The 17,205-nt window shown below is 41.5% G+C and overlaps 1 protein-coding gene across 1 annotated transcript in view; it reads left to right on the top strand.

The window, feature by feature from the left end:
- The first annotated feature begins 1,109 nt into the window (after positions 1–1,109).
- The window catches only part of LOC108023564 (uncharacterized), a 70,363-nt gene continuing 54,267 nt past the window's right edge, over positions 1,110–17,205 (top strand). The window contains exons 1-2 of the mRNA XM_017093155.3: positions 1,110–1,585; positions 10,956–11,527. Coding sequence (XP_016948644.1) covers positions 11,201–11,527 — 327 coding nt within the window. The 5' untranslated portion in view covers positions 1,110–1,585; positions 10,956–11,200. The remainder of the gene's footprint in view (positions 1,586–10,955; positions 11,528–17,205) is intronic.

Below are 17,205 nucleotides of genomic sequence, written 5' to 3'. Positions count from 1 at the left end.
GAAACCCCGAAAAAGGTGCGCGTCCTAAGCTGACCGTGAATGGATGAGGATCAAGTTGTCGAACTTTCCAGCGGAACCCTGCTTACCTTGGTGATAATAACTTGGCTTGTTGGCTGGCTGTCAGCATTCTGCGGCCAAGAGCAGGTTGGCAGCCCTGTCTGCGACTTGGCCATCTATCAGACAGGTTGGCAGCTCCGCAGCAATCTTAAAGGGAGTTGACCTTTTTGTTTGGATTTGAGCAAATTAAACGATTTTTCCTAAACGGTTTTCCCTTGATTGTTTTTATTAATATACATTTTTTTTTGTATTTAAAAAAACTTTTTACATGGTTTACAATTTTTTTTTACAATTTGGCGGAACTGTTGTTACTTTTAGTTCCGATATTTATAGTAGAGATACGTTCTTTCTTACAAAATATTTTTGTTTTTATTTCTACACATATTTAACCAAAAGAAAATTGTTTTTAATGAGAAATCATTCTTAAAGTAAGCACCTTTTAAAAAATATTTTTCATTGTAAATATTATTTTGAATTTAAAGTGGGAACTTACGTCTGTATTTGATTTATGACTACTTGATTTATTCCGCTACAATTCAAAGATGATATTCCTATGCCTGCTTAGGATTTTCCAAGTATTTTCCATTTTGGTGTGGCCACCCAACTTCTTGGCCAAGAAGTTGCGGAGCGGATTGAAAAAAAAGCAGCTCGATGGCGGCAATCATTCGAGCCGCTTTGAAAGCATCAGTTAGCTTCAAGGCTGCTACGTGGGAAGGGGTTGTGGGGGAGGGAAATGGATATGGAAAAGGAAAAGGGAAGGCGGTACCGGCTTGGTCATATTTTGGCGCAAGTTTTCACCACACGCCCAAAAGTGGAAAATGCAGACGCTGCACTCGCCAACCGACGAAGACGAAAAGTGGGGAAAAGTGGCCAAGACGAGTGGGTCTCGTGGCAACAGCGATTCGGGCCAAGAGTTCGGCGTCGGCAATTTCAGCGTCGGCTTCGGAAAATGCGTCTCGGAAAGCGGCGGTCGGAAAATGGATGAAAACACAGGCGGCATTATCAGACGGCGACTTCAGTTGCAAGCGAGCGCTCAGCGTGTGTGTCTCGTGTCTCTCGTGCGGCAACAGCCACCTGCAACTTGCAACACCAGCGGCAACGTGCAACACCCAGCAGCAACTAGCAGCGCAAGTTGCGTGTTTCTTGACTTTGACTCTTTGGGGCCACCAAGTACGATACGGCGATTTCGAATTTCCAGTTTCCCGCGCGAGCGTTCCTCAAATCATTTTCTGTTCACCGCCGACTGTCGAGTGTTTTGTTTTGGTTTTTGCTCGTCTTGTGTTGTCACGTGCTCATTTGTTTATTTGTTTTTTGTTGCTGTGCTGTGTGGTGCCAATGAAACCAGCGAGTTCGAAAGAGCAACCAAAGCCACGTGCAGCATTTGCTGAACTACTTTTGAAAATACAGCAGTGATTTCGTATTGAGAGCCGCAGCATCCAGTTACAATAGATGGACCGCCAAATCATGTGCAATTTTTTGCCAAATCCGCATTGCCACTGAAGCGCGCTACCATTTGAAAAGTGCATTGGTAATTTTTTAAAAATATATACAAAACACTTGGCATTCACTTACACTTTTTGCAATACATAAACTTTTTATTGAAACAATTCTATTTGCTAAATGAAAAAAACTAAAGAAAATTTAAATCATATTACAAGTTGATTAACCTCTTAAGATCATGATCAGCTTTTCCTAAGGACCCTTTGAAAACCCTGCAAGATTAATAATTTTTGGAAATATTTGTACAAAATCATCCGAGAAAGTTTGAACTAAAATAAAAAATGTGTACCAATATTTAGGATCTTCTGAATATTCTATCGAAATACCCTTCAATACTTGCCTAATTTAAAACTAGGAGACTAGAAACTTAAGGTAACACATACCTTTATAATTTCTTCAATATAAATTATTATTTTTATTTTCTAAGCTACCTGCAACATTTTTTTTGAAACTTTAAATCTAGCAGCAAAATGTGCTGCTCTTCTAATAACAACTTGCGATATTTGTTGCAGCAGATGCAAATCGGCCATATTTTTTTATAATTTACAAAATACAATAACTGGAATATGAATTCTTAGGAATTTCCTGAGCTATCTGCTATATTTCGCGAAACATAAAATAAAACTCAATATTGTTTCTTACACCAATATTTCTTGGTATTTTAATAACAACCGACCATATTTAGTGCAGCAGATGGAAATGTGCAATATTTTCATAGCTTTTACTTAAATTGAAATGTTATATTTATTGTTTCAAAACTCCCAAGCAACCTGCCATACTTTCTGAAAAATCCAACAGCCAGCCATAATTTTCTTTGCCAGCCGTATGTGCTGCTCTTCTAATAGCAACCTGCGATATTTATTGCAACCGATGGAAACCTGCAACATTTGCCGACCGGACGGTGTGTGACTGGTTCGTGTTGCTTTACTTTTTTCGCTGCTCGTATTTGTTTTTTAGCGAAAGTTTCTGGGTGTTTTGTTTGATTTTCTTGCGATTTTCCTGTGCCGGCGTGACGAGTTGCCAGTTGGCTGTTATTGGTGTTTGGCGGGGGAAAATGAAAACGATTTGCAGTTGATGCTTGGCCTCCCCTTTCATCTTCATCTCCAGTTTGGGCGCCCCTAATTAAACCGGTTAAGCGTTTCGTTTCGTTTTTTGTTTGCGTTTTTTGTGATTTTTTTGTTGTGCCTTTCTGGTATTCGGTTTGCTGCTAATTGCCAGTGAAATTTGTTACAGCAGCGGCAACACGACGACAACGACAACAATCAGCTGCCATTGTGTGTCCTTGTTAATGAAATCGTTAAGCTCTCCGAAGGACCCGTAGCCATGGCACACAGCACGATTACGTTGACGAAAAAAGGATGAGGTTGCTGATGATGCTGCGATGCGATGCGATGCTGCTGGCGGGGCCAATATCAAAAGGATTTCGTTTGAATGCGAAAATATGGGGGAAATATGCGAAAAATGTTTGCGTGAGGAATCTGGCAAACGGAGCGATATGTTGATGGCAAACAGCTGCCTTTGGGGGATCTCCTGGCGAAAAAGCTGTTGAAACGCTAGCCGAAAATCTGTGAAAATCCCCTTAGGAACAATGGCCTAAAGGTTGTTTGCATTGAAAATCAAATAAACCAATCGTTAAATGCAGAAAGGCAAGTGTCGAGCACTGCTGACTTTTAAATAGAATTTGAAAAACCATATAGATGGGTGTTGAAATATAATTAGCATTTAAAGCGAAATACTAATAGTTGGGAAAAGAAAGAATTCTTATTACTTATTATATTTATTATACCCTTTTTAGTATTACCAAGCATTAGCAAAGGTTGTTGGTAAGCCGAAGGCCTGACACTTATCAAATTAAAATTAAAAATTCCATCTAAGTGTAAATAAAACAAGAAAAAGCCCAGGAAAAACGCTGGCACAGACGGAAGAGATAAACAAAAGGAATTGGGCAGCTGAACGAATATAAAGCCATCAGACGAGCGCCATGTGCAGCAACAACACGTTGCATGGAAGGGCGGTGGAAAATCCAGGGGGCGGAGAAAATGTGAAAACGCGCCAAAGAGACGGGCAGCAGCGGAAAAATGCCGCCAAACGCAAATACTGCGGCACAATTTCATTTTTTTGTTATCTCACTTTTTTTGTCGGTTTATTTCTTATTAATTTTTTTTATTACTTCTTTTTGTCTGCTTTTCAAGGGGACACATAAACACACTCGCCTGCGGGCCAAAAATTTTAGATTTTCACTTTTTCCCAACGCGATTGTTGGTTTTTTTTTCTTCTGTCTGTTGACAAAATATCCTACAGCAGCGGCATGTGAAAAAAGACAGGCCTACATTATGAAATTTTTAATCAAATGAAATGACAATACAATTTTGCTGTTGCCAAATTAAATGAAATGTCAATTTCGAGTGTCCAAAAAAACGAGAGAAAATTTGGAAATCTCTTAAAAGTCTCGAGGGAAAGAGGGAAAAGTTTATGGCAGAGAAAACGGAGGCTTCCGTTAGGCATTTCAATAAAACATTTCATTAAAATGGTATTTATTTGATTTTAAACATGTGCAGGCGTGTTTACTCCGTAAAAAAATGCAGCCACTCATTATTATTAAATCATCTTTGTAGTGGTTTAAGAAAACAAATAATAATTGTATGAATTTATCCTTTGTCTTGAGATCACCCTAAGATTATTAAAATTGGCTTATCCAATATATGGCTAAGTCAGAGGGCAAACATTTAATGATTGCTTAACAGATAATACATGATAATTAAATGAAGGAAATTCAAGTCACTGAACTCTTGATCTGCGCACTCATAATGCTAGGAATCGGTCGACTGCGCTTGGCCATTTATGCAAAGTAGATTTCCAGATTTCCGGATTTGCATTAAGGCCAGGTGGCATAATTGATATTAATTTTGTAATTAAAACTCAAATTGATTGAACGGGCCGTGGGGGCGGTGGAAAAAGGGCCGGGGACTTTGCAATATTTCGCAGCAAAAACATTTCAATTTACCAATAATCAAATATCAAATCGCAGAGAGAACAAACTAAATTGTCAAACATTTCGACATTTGTGACACTTGACACAAACTGGCAGCTACATCTGCACACTCGCATGGCCATTCGAATGGCCTAATTTATGCATTTTTGATGGAACCGATTTTGTAATGAATATTCCAATAATCGATGGCCAGCATGGGGTTATGTTTAATTGAGTCTACCCATTTGTTGCAAAAGTCGGAGGGCAAATTGTTTCGAACATTGCAGTACGAAAAACGAAAGTCTCACTCTTTTCAGCCAGCGAACGCAGCCGAGCATTAAAATTACCTTTTAATTATCACGAACGAAAAGTACACCTGCAGAAAATACAAAATAAAGGAAAAAACTCTGCATAAATCCATAAATTGCCTAAGCATGAGCATAACTTAAAGAAAAATGGCTTGGCTTTTATCCCCTCGCAATCACGAATGATCGTCGGTATAATTAACAAGTTGCGATTTTAATATTAACCGACCAAGGTGGATTAAAATTTCGCCGCCGATTTAAGATTATTTCATCAGTCTTGCTGGGGAAAAGTTTGATTGCATTGGAGAGGGGAGGGGCCCAAAATTAATTAAAGATCTCCTGAAAATTGGATAAACTGCCAAAATTGTACAACAAATCACAATCAGGGTGTCTTCCATGCTTTGTCTGCCGTTTATTCCTTTGGGTTTCCTGCAAATCGGTGACAAATTTATGGGGATTATTTTGATCGGGCTCAGCTCTTTAAGGCTCTCAAATATGTTTTGGCTAGCTCGCCTGACAGCTGTCAGCCTCAACTTTCGCCCCCTTTTCCACCTGTCTCACCTGCGCTTTTCCTATTTTTTTAGCACTTTATCAAGTTGCGTTGAGCCAGCGAAGAAGGAAACTAAATGCGCAAACACATGTTCCCCATTCACTTGCGACACGGCAAGTCTTTGTGTGAGTTCGAGGGTGCACCGAAAAAATTAAAGTCAAAAATGCAATCTATTTATTCAGCTTAAAAGCTCATATAAATATATATAAATTTTTCAGTAATAAGTATAAAATACAATAAATTATATTATTTTTAACACCTAATAGGTATGTACGAGTATATTTTTTTAAAAGAAATTAACACGTATTAAATCAATTAAAAAGTAAGGATTTTTACCTTTACAAAAATGTCAATATTAAGAAGAGACTCACTTTCTTTTTGAATTGATTGCCTTTCTCGCAGTGCATTTGTGTGCTTGTCGATGTGCTAATGTATGTATTTGCATCTATTAGTGTGCGTGCCAGGATAGCCGGGCGGATACAACAGCAACAAATAGCTAAACAAAAAGTTTTGGCTTTAGTTTTTGCATTTGGCTTCGGATTTGGCCTATGGCCATAACGAGATGGCCGACAGAGGGTGTTGCGGGTGGTCGAGGGGCGGCGAAATGGGTGATATGGGGGTGCCGAGATAAAAGTTAAGGCCGGCACACAAGTGTGAAGTGGAACTTGGGGCCATGCGAGGAGGCATTCGGATAATTGCCGTGGCAACCAAGTTAAATTGCACTTAAAAATACGGTTTTTTGTACGAGCGATGTGTTATTAAATAACTTTATTTAAAGCAAATGGGGCTTGGAAAATATTTGACCAGTAGCTAAAACATTTCTCTATTTTTCTTCATCCATTTGCCCGCTCTTCTGCCAGACACTCCCCATAATTCTCTCCTGGCTCCCAGGAGGCTGAGGGCATTCGCATCCAGTGCTTCGTCAGGAACTTTCCTTCGCTTGACAAACGTACAGACAAAATGGCTTAGTGTAACACTTCCGTTTCCTGCCTCACAAGCACAAACACACACACACGCGGGCACACACACTGGCAAACAGAGGGGGTCTCATTTGATTAATGGTTTTTTGTGCACTGCCCCACTCCATGTGGGCCTGCTGTTTATGGGACAAGTTTACAACACCAAGGATCCGGATCCATTGAAAATGCGTGTTATTATCCGATGCTCCAGAGCAGACGAGCCCAAGTGGGCCATAGTCCTCTAACTATCTACGGTGCCTCTTTGGAGACGGGGTGAGACAAAAGAAAAATATAACCCAGCCCCCTTTCATTTTCATCGAAAGAGAAAGCAACTGAGCCACGTGCTTTTTCGTGCTGATTAGTTTTGGGAATTTCCATCGCCTTGGCTGTCAAACATTTTGAATGCTTCTCTTCTGGCCAGAGGCTTGTGCCTGCTTTTGGCCCTACTTTTGGCCCTGCTTTTGGCCCTGCTTTTGGCTCGACTTTTAGCCCTTCTTTTGGCCAGCATCTGCCATAACTCACATATTTTCCCAACCGAACCGAACTGCAGTCGCATTCTTGCATAAATTATGCGACGTTGCGTATACGCAAGGTCTGACACCATAAAAATAGTTCCCAGCTCCCGGACAAAAGCGAAGATGACACAATTCGGGCACTTGGCCAAAAGGTTAAATGCACGCTGATTGAGATGAACTCGGCCCGGTAGCTCATCCGTATCCGGGCCAACCAAATCCAAATCCGGGCGATAGTGAGCAGATTGCATTTCCCTGACTACACAGAGAGTTAAGTCTTGCAACTTTATTGGATTATTGAAAACTTTTAATTTCGGATAGGTTTCAGTTTTTAATTTCAATGTGTCTTTGGTGCCCAAAAAATGTTTTAGAAATAATCTACCTCTTATTCACAGTAATTTTGCAAAGAAAGATCACAAACTAAACCCTTTAAAAGCTCCTAAATATTAAACATTTTATATGTAAATATTTGTAGGTGTTTTAAAACATTTTTCCTTCTTTGAATAAAATTTCTTTAGGTTCTTAAATGAAGTTTTCTTATGGAGGAAAGATAGTAAACTTTTTACTATTATAATACTGCAGTACACATATTTTTATTAGGTTTTCCCCTGTGCAGCCACGTGCTCTGCAGGACATCATTTGAGCGCTGGCCAAGAGTTGAGCTCGGTGCACTTTGTGCCAAATAGCCAATGGCCAGAAACGGCGTGAGATCGAAATTTGTTGGAATGCAAATCAAATTAGACACACACACACACACGTACCTGCACAGCGGCTGGCGAGTCCTGCGACTCCTTCTGTTGGCGGGTCTCAAAGGCCGGATGCTTTTAATCAAAACAGCAATGCAGCCGCCTGGGGCATGGGCATGGGCATGGCCCCTCTTGGCCCTTTGGCACTTTGGCCCGCTGACCACTTCTGTTCACCTCGAATCGGGAGCGGAAAATATGCTGCAGCTGGCCTTAGGCCCATGGAATCGACACACGGCTGCAACAGCAGCAGCACTTTCCGCCATCCACCCACTTTTCATCCGCTTTTCCCTTGCCTTTCTGCCGCATTCTCCTTTCTGGTCTCATCGAGGCTGATTGCATTGACCAAAGGATAAGACCAATTGGCGCCACCTGGCGCTCACAAGTCGCGATTACCTTGTCTTGACTTTTATCCTTGGTCCTTTCCATTGGAAGGGGTTAATTGCCCGGAAGAAGTGGAGGCATTTGCCATCCTCCAAAGGATTTATTGCACAAGTGATAGCTTAAGGTTGTATTAATTAGTAGGAGGTAGAGTCATCCAAAGAGGAGACCTTTTTCAAAAGAGATTTTCCTAGGGAGTTACCTTAAATACGATACATTTTCGTTGCACTTCCGTACGCCGTATCGTAGGCGTAAATCTAACTGGGGGAAAAGAGAAAGGGCAGCAGAGGAATTTGCAACTATTACCCTAACGAGCAACAAGGTGCCACGCCCGTTTGCCTGACTTTCAGTTCCGTTCATTTGCCCGGGGTTGCCACACTGCCCACTCCCCCCCACTTCCGGTGCGATCCTGCAGCTACTTCCGCTTGTCCAGGACATTCTTATCAGCGTCGCACGTTTTTATCATAAATTTTACACTTTGCTTGCAATTTTTCGCTCGATTTTTGTGGGCAGCAGTGGAAATCTTTTTTTCGGTGAGGGCATAAAATGCCCGACGGATTTTAACTCTGGAGGGGCTCTCGTCGAGTTTTGTGCTCCATTAAAATACTTTATGGGGAGAAGGTTATGGGGACATTACGTAATTCCTGGGCAGCACAAGTGTTGAAGCCCCCCCCCCATTTATTGTTTATCAATTTTACGAGGGTATAAACGCAGCGGAGAGTGTACGGATTTTGGAGAGTGGGCAACTTAAAGTGGACTTTAAGCGGAAAGCCCGAAACACTTTAATATTTTTCCCATAATTTATTTTGCCTTTAGATAACGTGTTAAATCAATTTCTAGACTATTCCCTTTTCCACTGATTTATTTTCCCACAATGTTTTTCGTTTTATTGTTGATTGCCATGATTTTACCATTTTAGTAAAGTAATTGTTAGTTTTTATCAATATATGCCAGCCATTTTACACTTTTTTGCTTTTATGCCAAAGTTACTGTTTCATTAAAAAAACGTTGTGACTGATTTGCGAAGAGTTTATTGGTGGGCAAATAAATGTTGGCAGCTTTTTGCAGTCCTTAGCCACGGACTTAACAGAAAAAGACTTTTTCTGTTGGCCATTTAAGGATTTTGTATGTATTACTTTTCAATTTCATATCGAATCTCTGGCGCACTGTAAGGCTTATTGGCAGCCCCTTTTGCGTGGGCATTATATATTATTTTTACGGGCGCTCAACGTGGCTCAAGCCACCTGAACCCGGTGGCTGATTGGCATAATGACGATGATTATTGGCCCACTTCGCGCAGTTACAGTTGCAGTTATTGGGCTGGCAAAAGGACGACGTTGCGTATACGCCGTGTCTGCCATTCAACTCGAATGATCATTGCTCGACGTCCACCCGATGGATACTTGTGCAAATGAAGTGTGTACACAAAGTATCATTCACGCTATCATTGACACCAAACAAGAGGGGGCACTTCCGCTGCCGGGGAGCTTCACTGTACCACTGTACGGGCGGCGGCCAGCAGCAGTAAAAACAAGTTTGTTAACGCAGTCAAAAGTTGCTGGCCATCGAAACATTGAGATTTATTTTTTTATTTTTTCCGCACCATGGCCAGTGAAATACAATTTATTTTTTCCCTCAGAACCGAAGTGTGTGCGAGCGTGTTCGTGAGTGTGGTAAAACATGTAGTTTGCATTCATTCATATCCAGCATTAAAATGTTCTTATTTTTTCAGCAGCGCTCCGTCTGTCTGTCTTTTGCGGATGTGCAAATATCGAGGGGAAAAAAGTAAATACTATAAAGACCGAAATGTTGCATTCAGTCGCAGAAGCAGGTCAAATAAAGCAACTCAAATAGAATAAAATCATTTAATTTTAATTATTATTTGTTAACTAATAGGCTTCGCCCTCTTGGGCCATCCCTAGGTGGCTTTTATTCAGGGCCAGCAAACGATATCTTTTATTTTTCCAGCAGTTGCTTCGTTTTCTGTCTGCCGGTTGGAATTATCGCAAGTAAAATTTATGATTATGCAGCTCGGGAGGCGCCAGAGCGAGAAGGGGCGATGGGGAGCGAGGAAGACGGCCTGTAATTGCTGCCGGCTCTTTTACAGCCATTATTGCCACGCCCCTGCCCGCCTCCGCTCGGCAGCCACATCAAAGTGCAATTTTCGCAGCCACTTTTATTGCATAGATATTAAAAATTCCCCCATCCCAGCAGCGGCAGCAACGAAAACGGCTCATCCCCATCATTAACATCATCATCCGCTTTTCCCCGGCATTTAATTGAAAAGTGAAATTGATTTCTTCTCTCCGCATCTTCTGCGTCTTTCTTCTGTTCCAAGGAAAATTGTTTTGCTTTTGGCTGCTTTCATTATGGAAAATCATATATTTGATTTTTGCACGCAGACATTTTTGCCAATTGCACACTCATTATTTGGCATTTTCTTTTGTTTTAATTGCTGCGATTTTCTTATTTGTTTTTGGTTTTTTTCTTGGTTATTTCTGCTGTGCGTTTGCCACGGCCATTTCCATTTGTGGCCACAATTATTTCCATGGAATATTAAAATGATACATACCAGTACTCCCCGACATGCTCCTCCTTTCTTTTATTATTCTCTTGTTTTCCTTTCCTGCCCGATTCGGTGCTTAAAAATTCCATTAACTTGCACAAGCAACAATTTTGTTTGCCAAATTGGGGAATAATCTGGAAAACTTCTGCCCGAAATTGAGAACTATTAAATTTTAAGTTTGGATTTAAAAAAAAATACCATATAGAATCCTTTAACTTAAGTACTTCCCTACTGAAAATGACTTCTAAAAAGTTTGGCCGAATAGCAGGAGATCGGATGACAAGCAATAAACAAACTATTTGCCATATATCTATATATTCGCCGCACTTGTACTCTTATGTCTGACACTTGAGAAACAAGTTGAATTTATTTGCGCTCTACTCACTCGGCTCACAAATGTTTTTCTTGCAGTGGGGCAGGACAAAAAAACTTGCAACTGGTGGGAAGAGCAGAGCCAAAAGCCCGAGACCAGAAAACAGAAACCAGAGACAGGAAAACACAGTGGCAAGCAAAGTGTTGCATACTTGGCAGTTGCATACACTTGGCACACATACGAAAGTGTGAAGCAGCGAGGATACGCAAACGGAAACGGATACATACACATAGATACATACATAGATAGACATATACATCCGCCACCATATAGACGGGGCAACATGCCGTCGTCAGCAATAAATAAAGCAGCACGCAGTGTTGCCAATGCGATCCAATTGCTGGCAATCGTTCTCTATTGCTGCTGCATGGTGCACGGCCAACAGCAGCAGCAGCAGCAGCAACAACCACAGCAGCACTTGAAGTACCAGCAATTGCAATATCAAATGCAGCAGCAATATGAGTACCAGCAGCAGCAGCACTACCAGCAGCAGTTCCAGCAGCAACAGCAACAGCAGCAGCAGCAGCAACACCTGACGCCCACAGCAACACTTGGTCATCAGCAGCAACACGAGCAGCAAATCGACTTGCTGTCCACACAGCCAACTCAGGTGAGTGATAATCGCCCAGCGACTGGCCATCACAATTTATAACAATTATTATAGGGTCGGAAAAATAAAGCCGACTCCGGATCATTGTGTAATTAATTGAACTTCGACAGGGCCAGCCAGAGTTGCCACAGCTGCCACAGCTGCCGCAGCTGCCGCAGCTGCCGCAGCAACAAATTGAATTTGATTTCAGTTCTCTTGCTTCTGGGCAAACAGTGGCAGCTGCAACTGCTTAAAAACCAAATCCCCAATTGCCAACTTTTCGCTTTCCCAGCCCGGCTTTTCCAGGAGATTGGCCCACAGCCAGGCAGTGAACCTCAAGTTCAATAAGCTGATTAACTGAATGAAATCAGCAATGAAAATGAAATAGAAAGTGCCTCCAGCTTTTTGGCTTGGCTTCTTCGTCTTCTTCTGCTCCTTGTGCTTTTGGTGCGTCAAGTTGGACCGCCAAGGCAACACAAAGTTGCCACCCAAGTAACCACTTCTGGCAGCCGCACTTCTGGCAATTTGCGGCTGTTAAATGATTAATTTGTTTTTGATAGACTTTAAGTTATATTTAATTAGCAGAGCAAGAAAAAAGGAAATGAAAGACAAACGGAAATGGGAAATGGGCGAGGAACTTTTCTCCCAAGGAAGCTTGCATTAAAAATGAGTTGGCAGCCCAGTTGGATAGTCCGGACAGATTTAGCTTAAGAAATGGATAAGGTTTAATTGATGAGCACACAATGCAGAAGCGAAATAGGAAAGGACATTTTTCCGGCTGTATTTGTCCGCCTTAAAGCTAAAAAAGTTAGTTCGAGTTTTATATATCTAAGACAAATGAAAGATTTGAAGCGGTCTGACAACCCTTTTATGCACTTTTTAACTTCACAGATCAACTATGTCTTTTAACACTTTTGATAATTGATAATCACACAATGCAGAACCCAAATAGGAAAGCACATTTTTCTGGCTATATTTCTCCATCCTTAAGCCAATTTGTTGTCTAAGTTGTATATATCTAAGGGAAATAGAAATATTTAAAGCAGTCTGGCAGCCCTTTAGTGCGTTTTTCAGATTCAAAAACCTAAAATATATTTTGACACTTTTGGCTTCAAATCATTTCAATTGGTGGGTCTACTTTTTTTAGGACAGACCACTAGCCGCGGGCGACAACCCTGGCTGCGGCAAGCCTGTTAATTTCACACACGATTTGCTGCTTAGTTTTTGCACTTTCCACACTCCTGTCAACTGACTTCTCACAGCCTTGACTGGTGTTTTTCCTCCCTGCCGCCGCCTCTTTTTTGGACAAAGGCGTGCCGAGCTTTTGTCAGAGGCGCCACCACCGCAACGCTAAATCCCATCCCCCACCTCTTTTTCGTCATCCCGCTGAAACTGAAACCCAGAGCTCTAAACCAACTTTGCTGGACAAAACGTGGCAGCGTTTTGTAGATTTTTAAGTCCCATAAATTTTAAGTGTCAATATATAAAACCGCATATGTGCGGGGCCAACAATGGATGCGCCACATGGCGGGGGCGGGCCGGAGGAGGGGCGTGGCGGGGCAAGGAATGGCAACGAGTCGAAATTCATAAATTCAAGCGTGGACGAAACGAAATGGTAAAATAAAATGCAACCAGCAGAAGTAAAAGCAGGAGCCGTTTTGGCTCTGACTGCGAATGACGTAGGAGTGGACCGTGCACGGACATTATCGATAGAAAACTATCGAAATAATCGCTTATTTATCGAAAATGCGATTGAAAATTAAATTACTAAAGAATTCGCGTTTATTAATATTAGACTGTTAGCTCAGGTACTTTTTTTTATGCTGAAGGAGTAAAAATAAAATATTTGGCTTACAATTTAAAATATAAAGTAACTATAATTTTTAATTTATAGAACTATCGAATATATCATAGGCCTCTTTTAGAAATTTTTTTAACAATACGTTTTAGAAATTCAAACATGAGCGCTGGTTATATTATGTAGAAATATTGGGTAAAATGTATATTAAAACATGTTTGGAATTTTTATTGGATTTTTGAGGTGACCTAACCACAGCCCGTCAGCCAGGCTGCACGTGTCACGTTTCCATCCCTGGGGAGCCACACATAAATTATATGAATGAGGTTTTTTGCTTTAGAGTTGCGCGTTCCATGTCCGTGTCTGTGGCCGAGGGCCGTGGCCATTCGGGCCAAGCTCTCTGCTCCTGGCTCCCTGCTCTCTGCTCCAACCATGCCCCCTTTCACGCCCCACTAATCCCCCAGCTCCATGTGGCTTTTATTTTATTGCAAACTTCAAATAAAAACAGCAGAAAAAAGTTGTTAAAAGAAAACGGTCGAGCCAAAAAAGAGCAGCCGAGCAGCACGAGAGCGAAGTGGAAATATTGTACGAAATAAGAAGAAAACAGCATCAACAATGCAAGTTCTCAGGGTCTGGGAAGGGGGACTGCCCCCGAAACCAAGACGGGGGCAATCAAATCAATTTCGGCCAGCACTCCAGTCCATCGAGCCATGACCGCATCAAAATCGCCGGCGAGGAGTTCAAAGTGCGGCATTTAATAATCGATGGGTTCATCAATCAAGGTCCTCCGCCTAGGCTTCATTTTTCACCCGGTTCGAATGAGTTGACACAAATACCAACAGCTTAAAATTCAATAAAATTGCCACATTCCTAAGCGATTGATTTATCGAAAGTGGGAAGTGGAAGGGATGTAGGTAATTTCTTAAAATTCAAAACAACACTTTGTTGCAGTTGATTTATGGCGGCGAGTCAATAAAGTTTCTAGCAGGTGTCCTTTGAAATGAAATGTAGTTATTTAATTCATGTATCTCGTAATTTTGTTGTTATATGCAAAGCTTCTTTTCTTTCCCAAATGCATACAAAATTAATGAGTTAAAAAGTGTTCACTCGACTGAATTCTATAAGTGCCTAATAAAACACAATCACTCTTAAAAAAAATCCCCTCTGATGGCAGAATTATGATGGTTTTCGCAGCACTCACAGCAAATTATCTTGAAATTGTAATTACAAATTTTGTAGCATACTTATTAGGGCCAAACAGCTGAGACATCCCGTAAAAGGGGGCGGCTGGTGGGTGGAAAATGGGTGTGAAAAATGGGCAAGTGCAGGGAAAACCCCGTTGAGACGCCGTGTCAGTCAGCGGCAAAGCTGAAAATCGCTAAAGATTAATGATGCAAAAAATTGAGCATCATTAAAGAAAGTGAAAATGGAATTAAGTGCAAGAGAGAGGAAAGGCGGTGGGGATGGGGTGGAAAAGTGGGTTGGTGCAGACATCAAGGAAGTGGCAAAAGCTGGGAAAAAAACACAGGCAACACACACACACATACGAGCTAAGGGGCAAAGTACGTGCAACACGCAAAGCGGAAGAAAATGGCGGCATAAAACTTAACTACAATAAGCGCCAGGCCAAAAACGAGCTGACAACAACAACAGCAACGAAAACTACACCACCTACAACAAAAACACAAAAATGTTGCACACTTTTAGAACGTTTTTTCCTATGCACCGAAAAAAATTAAAAAATTGTCAAACTTACAAAGAGCTAGCCAAAATAACCCAGTTATTCATAATTTGTTGACTTCAATCCAGTTTTTTCTCGCAGTGTGTGTGGGCGTGACCTCAAAGGTCTATCTTTGTAGCAAGTAGTTAGGCCAAGTGCCACGTACGTGCAGCGGAAGCGGAAATGGCGAATGCCGTCACAGAAACGCCCTCTGGTGGCGGGAAAGAGCATTAGGGGGCATCGCCAGGGGAATTCCCGCTAATGTCTTGAGCACGTTGTCTCCGCTGAGCCCGTGGCACCCCTAAAACCCATAAAACCTCTAAAAATCCCCACCCTACTGCCGTCGATGAGCCAGCGCAACGATGACAACAAGTTGGCCAGTTATGGTTCATGGCCCGAATAAAACACTTCATAAACTATGGACGAGTTTGGAATTTTCGCACATCTTAAAGGAGCGGCGAAACTATTTCTATTTGGCTGCAAAACATTTCAGTAAGTTGGTTGGAAACGATTTAATAAATAAATAAAAGGGCTAGCAATAAAACACCTAAGAAGTTGAATATATACATATAAAACTCACGTTAAATTTGGATAATAACATTTGGATTCATATAACATGTTCTTACTATAAGGCCAAAATTGGTAAGAAAAGTGTGAATTATTATCTAAAAATGGTTAATAAATATTAAATACACAAACAATTCAGATTATTCTGTTGATGGGATAGCATTGCAGCTGATTGGTTTCCATTTAAGCCAGACCATGCTTTGCCCCATTTCCATTATAACTAAAGCCCCCTAAAATGGTAAATTATATGCTATTTTACCTGGCGAACCTACAGCCTTGACTGCGATATTCTCCCCAACTCCGAGTAATAAGGAAATTCGCAAATTTGGGAATTCTCAAGCCAAAATGAAAATGTCTGTCTGCAGGCATTAGAAAACAACTTAGTGGGATGCGGTGGGCGGATAAGTTCTCCCCCATACAACCGCAACGTGAATATTTCGTTACGCAACCCAGAGAAAAGGGATGGCAAGAGGCGGCAGACAGAAAGGGAGCTAGAACAGGCATGCCGAAAAATAATTAGCGCGTTGTGTTTATAAGTTTCCGTTTAAAAGCGTTTTACGTGCTAACCGGGGGGAAAAAGCGATGGAAAAGCGATGCTTTCGGAAAATGGGCATGGGAAAGCGTGTGGGAAATGGGGTTGGCTGCTGACTGAGATTACAGCTTTGATATATTAATGAACTGCCGAGGGAAGGGGAAAAAGGGCAGCATCCGGCGGAACACGCCCACTTCCATTGATGTTTGCCACTTTGAAGAAGGTTATTCTATTTACAGACGCAGCAACTAAGCAATTCAATTATTAATGGAGCTTCGACTAAATTCGATTTGGCACAACTTTGAGGCAATTTCGGGCCTTTCTTTTTGATCAAAATCTTAAAATCCCTAACCAGTATATTTATATACTTATTTTCTTTAATATTATTAGGACAAAAAGGAAAGAGTTGTAATTCAATTAGGGATAACTTTTCAGCCCAATAGCTTAAACCAAAATTCGAAAACCATACCAATTTGCGGTTTTTCGCTATAAACCATGAACCGCGAAATAGTTGCGAAAAACGTGGAGGAAACAAAAAACAGGCCAAACCAAACAAAAATCCTTTGACTTTGCTTGGCCAAAGTTGCTGGTTGAAAGTGGGCGAGCGAGGTGGGCAAACAACGGCATCAAAAGCCAACACGAATATGCAAAAATAAAAGTTGATTTTGTTGTTTTACAGTTTCGCATATGAAAACATTGGGCCAAAAAGCAGCGGCTGCTGGTGGCATGTGATAAGCGCCACTAAAGCCCTATAAGCTCACGGCATTACAGCAACATCAGCGGCCGGCACCATCAGCAACCAGCAACTTGCAACATCGGCAACCAGCAACTTGCAAGCAGCTGCCCCGAAAACTGTGCAACAAGCACAAGAAGCGGCAGCAGGATTAAGCGCAACTCAGAATGGGGCAGGAAAGCCCCGATGAAATGCCAAAATATGTCAGTCCTAATGCGCCGATAGGACAACTTGCAACTGCAACAGGGGCTGTCTGACAAGTATTAAACAATGCTGATCAAAAGCACTTATCCCAGGGTGAAGGAGTCAGGGAAAAGTATCTCTTTTGTGGTGTTCCTGAACAGATAGC

This window comes from Drosophila biarmipes, chromosome X, assembly GCF_025231255.1.
Source record: "Drosophila biarmipes strain raj3 chromosome X, RU_DBia_V1.1, whole genome shotgun sequence".
NCBI classification, from domain to species: domain Eukaryota; kingdom Metazoa; phylum Arthropoda; class Insecta; order Diptera; family Drosophilidae; genus Drosophila; species Drosophila biarmipes.
Note: the sequence above shows the minus strand (reverse complement) of the source record. Positions and strands in the feature narration are given on the sequence as shown.